This window comes from Coffea eugenioides, chromosome 3 (genome assembly GCF_003713205.1).
Source record: "Coffea eugenioides isolate CCC68of chromosome 3, Ceug_1.0, whole genome shotgun sequence".
Lineage (NCBI taxonomy): Eukaryota > Viridiplantae > Streptophyta > Magnoliopsida > Gentianales > Rubiaceae > Coffea > Coffea eugenioides.
Window position 1 is genome coordinate 20,774,454 of NC_040037.1, and position 16,085 is coordinate 20,790,538.

At 38.2% G+C, this 16,085-nt stretch overlaps 1 protein-coding gene across 1 annotated transcript in view; it reads right to left on the reverse strand.

The window, feature by feature from the left end:
• Positions 1–399: 399 nt before the first annotated feature.
• Positions 400–16,085, reverse strand: part of LOC113764472 (cytochrome P450 CYP72A219-like) — a 28,925-nt gene continuing 13,239 nt past the window's right edge. The window contains exons 3-7 of the mRNA XM_027308384.1: positions 2,888–2,941; positions 2,579–2,800; positions 2,016–2,262; positions 1,451–1,832; positions 400–825 (exon numbers count right to left, since the gene is read on the reverse strand). Coding sequence (XP_027164185.1) covers positions 400–825; positions 1,451–1,832; positions 2,016–2,262; positions 2,579–2,800; positions 2,888–2,941 — 1,331 coding nt within the window. The remainder of the gene's footprint in view (positions 826–1,450; positions 1,833–2,015; positions 2,263–2,578; positions 2,801–2,887; positions 2,942–16,085) is intronic.

The window sequence follows — 16,085 nt, forward strand, 5'->3', positions numbered from 1 at the left end:
AAAGATATCCTCTCCATAGAATCAGAAAGTTTCTGGCCTCTGGCTTTCTGCTGAGGGACTTCTAGCAAGATGGAGCAAGTTACAACTATTCTCTGCAAATAATTCTCGCAAAAAAAATTGTAAAAAAAATTACTTCAAATGAATTTACTGATATGAAGCCTCAAGAGTAGGCATCCTTTATTCTATTAGAGTACTTTTACATAAAAGACATCACAAATCACACAGGTGACATTAAAGTTTCGAAACATATATAGCACAGTCATTCACTCAAACGTCAACATTGATTAGAGAACAGACACATACTGAGGTTGCCATCAAACATACACATCAAATTATTCTTGCTCACGTAAATAAACAATATGCTCTGGTCCAAGCTACCAGAATTTCCATCTTCTGATTCTAGACTTTGCGCAAGGTCAAATGAGCCCCAAACTGAGGTTGGGTGGTGACACGAACAATGGGGGCGTGGACATAGGATGGAGAGAGCTCTAAAGAAAGGCTACGCAGAATTATTGACAATGCCATTTTTGATGCCAAGAGGGCAAAGTTGTTTCCAATGCACATTCTTGGCCCCAAGCTGAAGGGGAAGTAGGCACCCTGGATTTTTGTTGCCTTCATAACTCCCTCAGAAAATCTCTCTGGCTTGAACTCCAGGACATCATCACCCCACAGTTCGGGGTCATAGTGGAGGACTATTTGTGGATTCATCATTTGCACACCAGCTGGAATAAAATACTTTCCAAATTGTGTATCTTCAGTAGCCACTTTGGAGAGCTCAGCTAGTGGTGGATATAACCTTAGGATCTCGTTCAAGATCATAGGTACCTGCAAACGTGAGAGTGCAACGAGTGACATGAAAAAACCGAGTATACTTGTTTAATTGGATTGTGATTTTTTGCAGAAAAATTGTTATATTTTTCGTGAATATATTTTTCAATTATTTTTTTATTTCATATATAATAAATCGCTATAATATACTTTTCTACAAAACTCCTAAAAATTGCAATATAAACGGGCAAGTGTCCCAAAATTCTGTAAGGATTGTTTTAATGGGTGTCCAAAATCTTTTTAATCGATCTAAACTATATGATTCTATGGTCCACTAGGATCTGTTTCAATTTTATCGAGTGTGAGCAAGATATTTTGTTGAGGTCATCAAGAATATAGTATAAGCAAGCAATTAATAATACTAACAAAGGGAAATAAGTAGCTAATTGTATGACATAAAAAGAGGAAATAAATAAGTTTGGAAAAGTAGTGGATATATAAAAAAATAATAAAAGAGCATAGACAAAAGGAAAACAAAAATCATTACGACAGTGGAGGGTACTTTCTTATAGATATAGGCTACAAATAGCAAGATTACTAGAATATTAGGACAAAACTATCATGATTTAAGTAGTTTTTAGTATGATTGAGAACCTGAAGGGATTAAGATTAGGAAACTTACAATTTTGAGGTGGCTTAAACCATCATAGTATGGATCTTTGTCCCCAAAAACTTGCAAAATTTCTTCTCTGGCACGTTCCTGCCACTCAGGGTGCTTACTCAGGAGGACGAGTGACCAAAGCATCAAAGTTGAGCTAGTGTCCTGCCCAGCCCAGTAGAACACTTTGCACTCATTAATGTTCTGTTCAATGGTCAATCCTGCAGTTTTGCTTCCTTGGAGCTTAATCTCATTCATATTGGATTCCAGCAATATCCCCAAGAAGTCATCACTGGATTCTCCTGCTTGCATTGCCTTCATCTTTTTGTTGATCATTTCTGTGATCTTGACTCTTAATTCTCTGTCTATTGCCCTCATCCTGTTGTTCCTCTTAAGCGGCAGAAACCTTCAACAACAAATTAAACCATGAAACTATAGTCAATTAAAGTTGATGAGACTCAAAAACTTCAAAGTAAATGAATATATGAATTTATCATTTTAGACAGACACCCAAAAAAACGTAGCATCCAAACGGACTCGTAATTACCCGTAAGGTCTGAACAAATTAATTAACAGAAATAAATATTACCTCTTTCCTGGAAAGTAAACTGACCGAACGGCTTCCCATGTAAGAGAGGCGAGTTCTTTCATAAGTTCAACAATCACGCTTCCTTCTTCATAGCTGGTCCCAAAAAGTGCTCTCGAAATTACACCTCCTGATAAGCCTTCAATACCTTTCCAGACATCCACCTCTGCTGAGCCACCCTCAGGGATCAATCTGCTCCATTTGTTCACCGTTTCAACGCAGCTCATTTGAAATGCAGGCAGCATAAGCTGTAATCCATGAAAGAAAATACTAACTATAAACTAACTTGGGCTATGCAGATTATTGATAATAATCAGTTGATGCATGCATAAGGATTCGGAGCAGGTGCAGCTGTGGTTTGGGGCTACCCTATCCACGTGTACTATTTACAAGATATAGTGTACACGAAAAAAACTCACACGTACAATAAGATAATAAAATGTATACCAAATCACGTAAAAAGTACACCACCAGTAAAAAACTGCACAGCACAACTGCATCTACCCCATTTCCCCATGCAGTAGAGAATGTGAGACAAAAAAAAAGAAGCTCAAATCATAGTATTTTTAGCTTATCAAAACTGAAAGCAGGGTTGATGATCTTCCTATGCTTCGCCCACTTCTGCCCCTCAGCACAGGCCACACCAGTGAAAAGAATTTCGATGAGAGGATCAAGATCATGATAACTCTTCTGAAATGTGACATATTTAGTCAAGACTTCCTTTACTAGTGTTGGATCTGTCAGAGTCACCCTCGGATATCGTCCAATCCACATGAAAGAATTTTTTCCTGCAAACATATATGCTTCCAGACCATTAATATGTGTCAATTTTCACACACACACACACACTAGGGGAGAAAAAGAAAAAAAAATACCATGGATTTGGAGAGTTTTGTAGACATCAGGCATCATGCGTTTTATGATATTATCTCCAAGTGATAGGTAGCAATTCTATTACTTATTTTATTATTAATTTCCCCTATTATCTGACCGGATGTGGATTAATTAGTAGATTCTACTCACTTTTCGTAAATTGCATTTATTTCAGGGAGTAGAACGAAAATATGATAACAGGTGCCAATTTGACAGAAAAGGGATTCAGATGATAGAGCTTGTTCAAAGGGTATTTTTGGAAATGAAGATATTACGCCTATTTTGGTAAATTTCGCAAGGGAAGGACAGCTTGGAGGGCTTGGTCCTGTTGATGTGCGCCGCAGTTAAAAAGAAAGAGAGGAAGGAAGTTCGGGGGCTGGCGGTTCTTGGTCTTCCGTCTGTAGCTTAGCGGAAAGGCTTGACCTTTCCCTTGGACCTACTTTTAGCTTTAGAAAAAAACTTACGGCTGGGAGGAGGAGGCATTTTGTTAGCTTTGCGCTTTGACTTTTCCTTTTTTTTCCTTTTCTTTTGAATCCTGCGCATGGCAGGAGCATTGGAGAATTGCTTCCTTTGAATTTTCTTCTTTAGCTTGAGACGAAGTGAAAACTATGAACTTTTGTAGCTTTTCTGTTCATTCGATATATTGAGACGAATTGGATTTTGCCGAATTTCAACGGACATGGCCGCTGGTTTCTTTTCAATTTCCCTTGAATTTAGTTCATCAATTATGAGCTAATTTTCCAATCCTAGTCAAGGAGCAACGAAGGTTCTGACTCGCCTAAAAATTGTGAGATCGTTTTAATTCAATCTTTTCCTTTTATTTATTGGTATCCGCATATTTCCTGATTGCTATGTTTATGGTTATTTAATTAATTGATTGTCTTGGATCCGGATAATTAATTGATTTGGTAACCTATTGTCAATTAGGGCATTAAATCCGTAATTGTTTAATTGTCCTGAAATAGTGACAACTGGCACGATTAGATTCGTGCCAGGGGGATACGCGGGCTAATCTAAAATAACCCTGGTAGTGCGTTATTTGGTTAGAATAGGGCTCCTCTAATACGTAAGGCAATTGGGAAATTAAATCTTACGGGCGTACCTAGGATTATTTCTTAATTAGAGCAGTGATTAACGGGCGTACCTTGATCACCGACACAGTAAGGTGGGGTTGACTGTCATCGCTTGTTTGGCAGTTATAACCTATTTATCAGTAAATAATTGGAATTGCCTTTGCTTATCGATGATCAATTAGGTGAACCATTGCTGAAGTTATTCCTTGGCTAGATCCTTAATTATCACTCATTTGATTTTAGTAATTTTTTATTTAATTTTTAGTATTTTTTTAGATTTTAGTTGAACTTCTTGGATTGTCACCTTCTGCACAAAAACACCCCCCTTGTCACTGTGAACTTGAAAAGAAATAATTACTCCCAGTCCCTGTGGATTCGACCCTGCTCACCACTATTTACAGAAATTACTTTTAGTTTGAGCAGGTTTTATTATTGCACAGGCTTCGACAACCTGTCAATTTTTGGCGCCGTTGCCGGGGACTGGCGTTATTATTTGTTTCTTTTTAAATTCATTTTTGTCCTAATTCTCTGGTTTTCTTCTAGTGTATGCCTCGATCTTCTCGTACAGGTGATTTGATTTTTAACCCTGAGGTAGAGAAGACCGCGCGTAGAACAAGAAAGGAAACCAGACAGCTCAGAGAGGAGCACTCCAGTGCTGCATCTCAGAGACCTGAGCCAGGAGTTGACCCTGTAGACACCAAAATTTTAGTGTAATTTCATTTACTATTTGATTTTTATTTGTCGTGTTAGTTTTATTCACTTTTTAGTTTTTAGTTTTTAGTTTTTATTTTATTATTTTTATTTGTAAGTTTTTAGCATAGAATTTCTCCGGAAAAAGAAAATCATTCAAAAATTATGTTTTAGTTGTTTTGATTTAAATTCAATGTTTTCTTGGAAAAATATGAAAAATGAAAAAAGAAAAAAAGAAGGAAAAAGAAAAGAGAAAAATGAAAATTGCAACTTTGCTGTTTATTATTTCTAGTTTATTTATTTTTATCCGATGTTAATTAAATTGTTGGTTTTTTTTACTTAATTTTATTATCATTTTTGTTAAATTACTTTTCAAAAAAAAAAAAGGGGAAAAAGTCGCATGCAGCAGCGTGAAGACCATACCATTTGCTGGTAGATCGGATGGCCAAGGGAGAGGGCTTAAGATGAGATTGATTGGTAGCCATTAAACGGAGGGTTTTAGGGTTGCCAACTTGATATAAAGAGCTGAGAAGAAACCGCAGCCAAAGGGAGGAAAAAAGAGAGTGCGTGAGACGGCAAAAGGAAAACCGAGAGGAGAGATAAGGGCAAAAACTGGAGAGAGCAGGGAGAGTTTGGGGAAAGCTGGAAAGAACGAAAAAAAGGGAGATCTAGGGGGAGAGCTAGAAAACAAGAGGGAGAAAACGGGGGGAGTGGGAGAGATAGCTAGAGAAAAGAGCGGAAAAGAAAGAGCTTCAAGAATGAGGGAAGCTGAGTGACGGCGGACAAGGAAATGGAAGGAAGGGCAAGAAAACCAGAAAAGGAAAAAACGCAGGGAACTCCTCTGCGAAACCCACTACGAGGCTGACCTTTCAGCCTACTATCACGGAACTTTTCTTCCCTGACTGTCGCGCCTCACTTTTTGATGAGTGTGTGGTGTGTGTAGTGTGGTGTGAGATGTGAGTGTGTAGTGTGTAGTGTGTGTGTGAACGTGTGCAAAATGAAAATAAAGGCCATGGGACTTGATAATGCGACGGTTTGGCCATATAAAGTTCAAAAAGGGTTTTTTGTATCAAAGATGGAGTCGCCACTTGGTATAGGGTTAGGGTGTACCAAGTCACCCAAAAATGATTTTTGTTTTTTGAATAAAAAAAAGTAAATAAACTCTTTTAGAGAACTTTTGGGTCTACGTAACCAAAAGAGGGATCGGGGGTCACATTTGACGAAGGAGAAGGCGAGGATAAAAATCCAAGGCACCCCTTCGACCTAGCCAAGGCTAGTTGCGTGACTTAAACCAATTTTTCCTAATTTTTCTACCCAAGGTATGTATCGCGTGTTGGATATGTCTATATGAATGCAAAACCCTAGACCTAGGGGTATTGGGGGAAATTTCTCTTCAAAGGTTGAGTGGTGCCAATCACATTAATTGTGAAGCCCAATAATGATCCTTTGGAGAGGTCACACGTAATCCTAAATGACGTAAAAATGAATGGGGTGCATGTCATGTGAAAATGTAAGTTTATGTGAAGTGAGAAAAGTGGAGGTGTGCAAATGTATTTACAAGGTAAGGTGAGTAAAGAATGATAATGTGAAAATAATATAAAGTGCATGTGTGCGAGTGATATGGTATAGAGTGTGAGTAGTTAAATGAAAACGTGTAAAAGTAGTGTGAAGTGAGAATGTGGAAAAAGAGATAGAATATAAAGTAGGTGCATGTGATCGTGAATGAAAAATGCATGAATCCTATAGGAATGCATCAAGATGGGAACGGGGAGTCCTAACTTTGTGACTTAATTTTCCCTTTGATTAGAAGGGGGGAACTAGCGTGCTAAGGCTATCGAGTAGCCACACTCGCTCGTTTCCCTTATCAGAAGGGGGCTCTTCAGGCAAATGTACCCTAACTAGCATGAGATGCAAGACCTAAAGTGAGGGGAAAGGGGAATCGAGGAGCATGCCAGATGATAAAACTAAGGAAAAATGCATGATATGTAGTGAACAGGCAAATAATGCATTAATGAAAAACAAAGGAAAAATCCTATTGGGTCTAGCGTTGGACTAGCTCTTCTATGAATTCCTACTAGCATTAGACTAGTGGAAACGTACATTCATCCATCACATTCATTCAGGCTATGGAAAGCGAGTAGACATGCCAAACACTTATAAACACATAGCACATAACATTTAGCATGCTCGACTAGATGCAAGGCCCTAACAAAGCAAATTAACACATAGCAACAAAGGTAAGCAACCAAACTAATAAACCTATTACATTTGCTAGCTAGGCACACGTCTTCAATAGGTCTTCATCAAATGCTCCTCCAAGCCCTATCTATTACAAGCCAAGAGGTGTACACATACCCCATAATGAATAACTTAAATAAAAGGAAAAAGTAAATGAAATAAATGAAAGGAATTAAAGAAAGGCAAAGAAAGCAACGTAGACATGCATATTCACATAACACGTAGGAGCACGTAGGGTCAAATGAAGTGCAAATAAGGGATAGAGTGTACCTCCCTTGGAATGGAGTCCAAATGAAAGAAAAATGGCTTCAAAACAATAAAACGGTCAAGGTACCACTTTATTTGGGAAAATTAAATAAAATAAGCAAACACAAGCTCACTTGGTCATAAAGCCCTAACGTCATGACTTAAGTGCAATTGAAATAAAGCATAGTAATTAATTAAAACAAACAAGCAATGAAGTTGTAGAATTAAAACTGCCAAGGACCAAATTGAGGAAATTTTTCAATTGGTTGGGTCATAGTGAAACAAAGAGAGACTTGGGGGGCCAAAGTGCAATTCTCAAGATTATTTCATGCATGCATACGTAGGAGTTTAAGCTTCTGCAATTTTATTTAGACGAGGCTTCTGCAATCAGCACTTCACCGAAATCAGCTTTCAAACACAATTAAATCCAAGCAAACAATCACACAATCCTCTCACTTTGCATCATGAAACTCGTAGATGCAAATCTGAACAACTCAAGCAACTTCATGCCAAGCTTTGATTTATTTCCAACCCAACATCATAAATTCAAACTAAGCAACCAATTTCACTCAACCAAACAGAAAACTTAGCAAGACATCATGCAAATCTGCTGCACAATAAGAAACCAAAAAGAAACTACAACCTGGATAGGAGAAACAATGTGGGAAGGAAACTAAAAGCACAAGAGACTGGGAGAGCAGCCATGTATGATCGAAGTAAATGCGAAATTAAACCAGAAACAATCCAACATGAACTCAGATTCTTATGGGAACCACCAAGAGTTAAAAAAAATGCAGCTTTATGCAAAAAACATGAGAAAAGTTCCTGCGGTTTAGAAGATGGAGCCTGCTGCAATTTTCTTGTGCCAAAAGTGATTGTGCGATGGGAAAGGAAAATGAACTAATGTGGGCTCGTGTGGACTTGGGATAGTGAGAAGGGAGAAATGCAGATCTATGACACACAATTCCAACATCCCAACAAATCAAAACATAGAAGGAGAATCACACAAATGCTAGAGCAAAATTGCAGCAAGCATTCGGCAACCAGAAATTCATTTTTTCCAGCAAGCATTCTTTCGGCCACCTTTCTATTTAGCCCAGATGCATTTGTACAAAGCAAACCAATGGATTCAGCAACTCAACTTGCACGCAACAACTTAGAAGAAGGTTATGCAAAATCTGGAAAAAACTTTCATGCAAGGCTCAGGAAGAAACTGAGATTTCTGCAATTTTCCAGCCAATGTTGCTTCGGCAACCTTTAAGCTTTCCAATGCAATGCAGATTTCATGCAAGATTTAGGATATAAGCTAGCAAAAACCATCACTCGACATCACTTAGCACATAAACATTCTCATTCACAGAATCCAGTCATGAACCGTGAACCATTTAAGATCAAATGGAGGCAAATGAAGAACCAAATAGAGAATGTGTGCAGCAGCAGAAAAACAAAACCAGCTTTGTAACTTCTTGGAATAAAAACAAACTTCACCATTCAACAAGAAGGCCTATGATGAAGCCACTCAAACGGATTCTACCAATTCAACAACCAAAATCTAATGCAAGACCTCAAATTATCACTGAAGGTTCAGTCCAAGCAACGGAATACAAATGCAACAAAAGAAAGATTGGAACTTGCGTCAATTGCCAGCCAGGCGCTTGGCAATGTTGTTGCTGCATTTCATTTCCTTTAACCGAGTTCAAACAGACTTATACTAGTTCAACAACTAAGCCCAACCACAAAGGCTCTAATCCATTGTCATACCATTCCCCAAAACATAATCATCTGTCTCCAGGAGATCTGATCAAAAACAGCCAAGCATGAAATGTAACGAAACAACAAGACAGATTCATCCACTTCACTTAAAATCCAGCAACAGCGCAAAGGAATATAAACATTTATTGACTCTAACTCAGAACTTCGAGAAACATTATAAAGCCCAAACACAACAGCGAGCACGATGCTAAGAATAAAATGGAAAGGAGAACAACAGGGAAAAAACACCAAGGCACTGCCGCACATACACAACTAGAAGAAAACATCAATCAGAATTGCCCAGAGTTCTACGCCATTTTTCTGGACTTACCTGGGTGAAGATTTTGCCGGTGGTAATGGAGTGCACGGCAATAGAAGGAGAGTAGCAGCGGAAATGACAGCGCCACCACTTCAGCCAATGTCAACAATGAGATCCTCTGGGGTTGCGGCTGCTCTGTGTTTTTCCTTTTCCTTCCGGCCGCTACTACCGAAGCTCCCTTCTTTTGTTCCAGTTCAAAGACCGTTCCTTTCCACCCTCCACCTTGCTGGTTCTCCTCCAGCTCTCAGCCCGTAAACCCTCTTTTCTTCTCCTTCCCCTCCGGTTTCCTCTCGTCTTCTTCCAAATCTCAAGTTCTGGTTTTTCTTTCGTTTCCCTCAAGCTTACTGGTCTCTCGTTCTTTCCAGCTTTTTCAGTCTTTCTCTCCTCACCTCCCCAGATTCTAGCCGTCAACCTTCCTTATCTCCCCTTGCTGTTTTCGTTTTGCCTTTTTCCAGAGAACTCCTCGGTTGTGTCTTTCTTTTCCAAACTCCGCCGTTCACTCTCTCCTTGCTCTTTTTCTGTTTCTCTCTTGCTCCAGTTTTTTCTTTCCGTTCGCTCCCCCCTTGCGGCTACCTTTCCTTTTCTTTTTATATCCGAATCCCCAACCCTAAACAACTTTCACAAATTGCAGCTAAAGGGCTGCCTGGTCCTCATTTTGCAGGCTGCGGCAAAAACGCAGCTTTCTGCATTTTTTTTGTTTTTGTTTTTTTTGGTATAATATAAATAACAATAAAAATCAAAATAATAATTCAAACAAACTTAAACTTATATAAAAATGTATAAAATTAGCAACCAAAAGATATAAAATAAAAACTAAGATTTTCTTCTCTTTTTTCCATTTTCATTCATTTTTCCCCTTTTCTTTATTTCAAGAAAACATTGAATTTAAGTTACAAACGACTAAATCATATTTTTCTTTTTCCTTTTCCTTTTTCAAGAAATTCTATGCTAAAACTAAAAACTAAAACTAAAACCTAAAAAAGCGAATAAAACTAACATGACAAATAAAAAACTAAAAATAAAAGGTAAATGAAATTACACCAAAAATTTGGTGTCTACACTGACTCAGTATCATTCGTGAAGCCATCAATTTTTGCTCGATCTACAAAGCGGAAGGAGCAATTTCTGTTGAGACATCTTGAACGAAAAACAACTGGAAACTCGCCAAATCTGGCCGCGAAAGAGCTGCTCTACCTCTGCTGCACTAGTTTCGGCTTCGAACGAAAGCGCAGCAGAAACTCATGCTTCGGCCCCAGCAATTCAGCCCAAGTTATCCCTTTCTTTGGTGACTCTCGCCCGAGTTGAGCCTTGTTTACTTTATTACATCATAAACGGGGAGGTATAATTTCTTTTATCCCTTTTTTGTCTCTCCTATGTGATCCAACGTGCTAAGTGAGAATTACATGTCTACTTTGCTTTCCTTGCCTTACCTTAATTCCTTTCATTTATTTCATTTACTTTTGCTTTTATCAAGTTATTCTTTATGGGGTATGTATACACCTCTTGGCTTGTAATAGATAGGGCTTGAAGAGCATTTTTGGTCCAATTTTCCCCTTCCCTTTTGTTTTAGTTAGCAAATGTAATAGGTTCATTAGCTTGATTGCTTGCCTTTGTTGCTACGTGTTAATTTGCTTTATTAGGCTCTTGCATCTAGTCGAGCATGCTAAGTGTTATGTGCTATGTGTTTATATGTGATTAGCATGTCTACTTGCTTTCTATAGTCATAAATGAATATGATGGATGAATGCACGTCACCACACTAGTCCAACGCTAGTTGTGGCTCATTGTCCCGTTTTTCACTAGTCCAACGCTAGTAGGAATTCATAGATATGGGTTAGTCCAACGCTAGACCCTTAGGGATTTCCCTCGCTAGTTCACACTTGCATATTTTACTACATTTCATGCATTTTTCTTAGCTTTTTTAGCATTTGGCATGCCCTTCCAACCCTTTCCCCTTCATTTTAGGTTTTTGCATCTTCATGCTAGTTATAGGGTACATTTGCTTGAGAGTTCCCTTTCGATAAGGGAAACGAGCGAGTGTGGCTACAAAATAGCCTTAGCACGCTAGTTCTTCCTTCTAATCAAAGGGAAAATTAAAGTCGTGAAATTAGGAATCATTCCCGTACCCGACTTGATGCATTCCTCTAGGTTCATGCACCTCCATTTTACCATATCACTTTTTCATTTCTTATCCACATTTTCTTACTACTTATATCCTTCTCAATACAAATGCCATGATCACACATTTTTCTTCTTGTCACTTGGTATTCTACCTCACAAATTGCACCCAATTGCACTTATATGTATCTACTATCATATTTTCATCCATTTGCAGACAGACACCTCTATTTTCCCAATTTGCACACATGCACTTGTCTTATATTTGCACACATGCACGTTCTCTTATATTTTCACACTTGCACTCATATTGGAGCCTTCATTTGCATCACTCGCGACCTCTATGAGGACTTTCCTTATTGGCCACCACAACTCATGTGGTTGGGACCAAAAAGCCTCGTAAGAGACATTTTAGATTTAGGATCGCATTTCTTTTTCATATCCATTAGTCATATCCAACATGCAACGCATATTTTGGGTAGAAGAATTAGGAAAAGAAGGGTTAAGTCACGCAACTAGCTTTGGCTAGGGTAAGGGAGTGCCTTAGGCTTTGCCTTTGCCTTCTCCCTTATCAAATGTGACCCCCGATCCCTCGCTTTGGTTACGTAGACCTAAAAGATCTTAAAAAGGGGTTTGTTTACTTTGCTTTCCAAAAAATCATTTTTTGGGTGACTTGGTACACCCTAACTCTATACCAAGTGGCGACTCCATTTTCCATTCAAAAACCCTTTTTGAACTTTATTTGGCCAAATCGTCGCATTTTCAAGACCCACGACCTTTTATTTTCATTTTTGCACACGTTCACATACACATCATACACACTTTCACACCATCTCAAAAAGTGGGGCGCGACAGTTGGCGACTCCACTGGGGACTTCCTAAGTGGGTCCAAGCATTTGATTTAGCTATTCTTTTCCTTTTTCTACCCTTTTATGTATAGCATTTGGATATTAGGGTTGCATTTTCCTTTTTAGGACTTTTTGCCTCGCGCGCGTATCAAACTATTCCCTCATTCACGTATGTATGATTGGTTGTTTGGATGTATGTTGTGCTTGTTTTATTCCGCGCTTTGCATTGCATTTGGGTGGGGGATATTACCCTAGAGCCTCGCGTTGGTTCTTGATCCCTCCCCTCCAAACGAGCACTAGCATACGTGCATACGCTTTAATTTTTTTCACCCCTCATTTATTTTTCTTTTAGTGGCTTGTCACGCCACTCCACCCTATTAGGATTTTAGGCGACTCATTTGGACTTGTGATCGTGACACGATGTGTGCGTAGCATGATCCGAGGAGTCACTCAATCTTCCATTTTAAGCTTTGGGTTCATAGCCTTTAGCTTTTAATTGAAGATTGAGGATTTTTGATAGATTCACTCATGACATGTAGTCGTGACACGATGTGTGTGTAGCAATGTCTGGGGAATCGCTCGAGCCACCGACAAAGAACCTTGGGATTGATGACCCTTGGTTTCCAAGTCTGAAGGCTCGGGGACCTAAAACCTATCGAGTCTAGATGCATTAGTGAACCCCAGTCTCATGCATCCATGATAGTTTACCTAGGGTAGAGTCTGCCTTACCCTATTAGGGACATTATTCACGAGGGGAGGGATCCAACCCCTTTTTCTCTTTTATTGTTTTGTATTGATCGCTTTATCTCGTGGCTACAATGTGTTATGTGTATTTATCTGGCTGAACTAATTTTTCTTGGTTTTGTGTCCCCATTGCATTCACAAACCCTAGCAAATAAGAGGTCTGGCATGACCTTCTTTTAGGACCTACCCTTGTAGATAGGCTATTGCACGTTTAAGATATTTTGGTATATTTCGTTCGTAAATTAATAATGCCATGCCATTTTTAGGCCTACCCTGGCAAATAAAGGGTTCCTTAGGTCACGTTTCATTTCGAATTGCACATTTTACTGCTTTAATAAACTGGCATCATGCATAAACCATAGAAAGGGAATGCCATTTAGGGGATCCCGCGTTAGGAATAAACCGCCCTGTGTCTCGGATATATAATCCAATGAGACTTGCACGTTTATATTTCCTGTACCATCCAAAGGGGTAGTGCACGAGGTAAGGTAGGATCCGATCTTTTCAAAGACAGCAAAGCGATTGTTGCATATTAGAATATGGGCATTTAATAATCACTTTTTGGCCATTTTATCAAATTGGTAAAAATCCCTTGCAAAAGGACATTAGTTTGAAGAAATTCACAAACAATTCCTCGCTATTGAGACGATAAATAAACTGAGGCCAAAATTTGATTTTAGAATGCTCATAGACTAATGCATCGCAATAAGCCATCATTTTCATTCAATCCATTGGGCCGTTTTATTCATCAGTTTTATCCAGTCCATTTTATCAATTTGTTCATTTTTAAGGCAACCTAGTCGGTTTTAAATTCATTTGACCAGTTTACCTCTTTTTAGGGCAATTCGGTCGATTTTGAATAAATCATCCTTTCACTCAATCGGTTTGATCAATTGATTTCATTCAATTCATTTGATTAGTTTAATTCATTTTTAGGGTTATCCATTCAATTTTCAATAAATAATCAAATTTCATTCAATGAATTTGACCATTTTACCCCTTTTGACACATCATGCGTCTATCAAAATAAGCAATTCATTCGGACTTTGTCCTCATTTTTTTAGGACGAATGTTTCTTCTTACTCCAAGTTGGCCAAATTTTTCAAATCATTTTTCACTCAATCAATTGATCGGATTCATCAGGTATGGTATAGTGCCTACCCTAGAGGATCGCATTTTCATGCTAGGCCTACCCTTGGCATAAAAAGGGTTCCCCCATAGGACATGCATACCGATTTTTTATTCTTGCTTACTGACTCTGGGTATTTTTCCTTTTGTTTTTCCCCTCCCCCTGCATTCATAAAAATATTTCAATAAAGGGAAAATACCTTTCTATATCTGATAACAATTTTGATCTGATAAAATTTGAAAATTACAAGTATTACTTGATTCTTAGGCAGGCCTTACAATGTGAAGTCGAAAATTCATCTGAAAGCGCTCGTGCAAAACATCTAAGGGATTTCATTGCTCAAAGAAAAAGGGGATATTAAGAGAGAAAATGTGTATACATGTGCAAAGGAATTTTGTAGAATTGCTTTTAAATTTTTCAAACATTGGCAATAATAAAGCTTTTGTTCAGACAATTATTTGTTTTATATAATACTCGTGTACATTTCATTCTTTATTGAGCTCATTAAGAGATCTCATGATGAATTTTAAGAAATAAAACCGAATTGAGAGTTTTTTCAACCTCCAGCCTGAAAATTCGCAAGTGTATGCTTTCTAAAATCCTTGTGTACACTAGATTGGTGATCCGAGCTATACAATAAGAGTGCTCAAAAATTAAAAGAGGTCACTCAAAAGGCCCATGAGATACCTTTTCTCCTTCACTTAACCCCAAAATAAAATCAGTCACATTGATTGATAAATTGCAAATTAGGGCAACTTTTGCTTGAAAATGTCCGCGGTGTCTAATCCGATTCAATCACATCCAAGTGAAAGCAAAAATGTGCATTATTCTTGTTTGTTTTGGAAATTTGGAATGATATTTCGAGCATTCATTTCTCTATCTATGCAGATTTTATCATTTGCTCTCCCATTTGAGCCTTTAAAAGAATAATTTCGTTTCAAATAAGAGCCCTAATGATCACTACCCTACATTGGAAAATTTTCAAATATCAAAAAAAAAGGGGAATGGATTTTCAATAACCATTTCGTTACTTTGGTTGTCATGAGGTGTAAGAATGATGCTTTGGCCGTCGTTTCTACAACCTAAACACTGATCATCCCTTGCATCCTCATTTGAGCTAAAAATTGGTGATTCTTTTCGAGTGCACATATGATCGCACCCCACATTGGGGAAGGAGATTGGGGAATTTTGAAAAGAAAAAAGAAAAGGGGAAAAGCGAAAATGCTAGAATAAGGAGGGAACCGCAAATTGGGAAAATTTGATTCCACCTGGGTTTCAATTTTGAAAAGAAAAGAAAAGAGGGAAAAGGACAAGTTCTGTCCGGTAGATCACTTATGTTTCATAGATATAAATGAGCAAGAGTCTTCCTCAGTCAATTAATTCAGATACATGCAAGAAATTTCGCATTAATGAAAGTTTCCTTTCAGAGGTATTGTAAGGGACGGAACAAAGGTCAGGCCCTCTTCTTTGCCAATCAAATATTCTATCCCTAGTTATCCCTTTTGAGCCTTCAGAATAAATTATTTCGTTTGGCAACCTCTGAGAATCGCAAACCCCACACTGGGGGCAAGTTTGAGTTGAAAAAGAAAAAGTTTCAAGAAGTGAAAAGTGATAATGCAACAAAATCAAAAGCAAACAAAGAAAAGAGAACCTCAGTTCAAAAATAAACTGGGGCAAATTTTGTGAAAGTTTCAAAGAATGGCAAAAGGCCGAAAAGTCAAAAGAAGAAAGAAAATGAAAGTGAAAAGCCTCAATTGAGTATAATCTGGGGCAAATTCTGATTTAACCCTAAAATAGGGTTGGCTCAACAATGCGATCTCAGATTCTTCAAACCACTCTTGAAATCTGCCTTCAAGCCTTAACTTTTCTAAGCACCCCACCTGACCCCATTACAAAGCCGAAAGTCCTGACTTCTGTTCTTTGCAATGGCTTTGTCAAGGAAATTTCTGATGCCGAAAATTTTAGCTGTATTTTTGAATTGATTAGGTGTGAGGTTGACACTGCTCTTCATGTGAAACCCCGCGAGGGCACTTATGAAAAAAA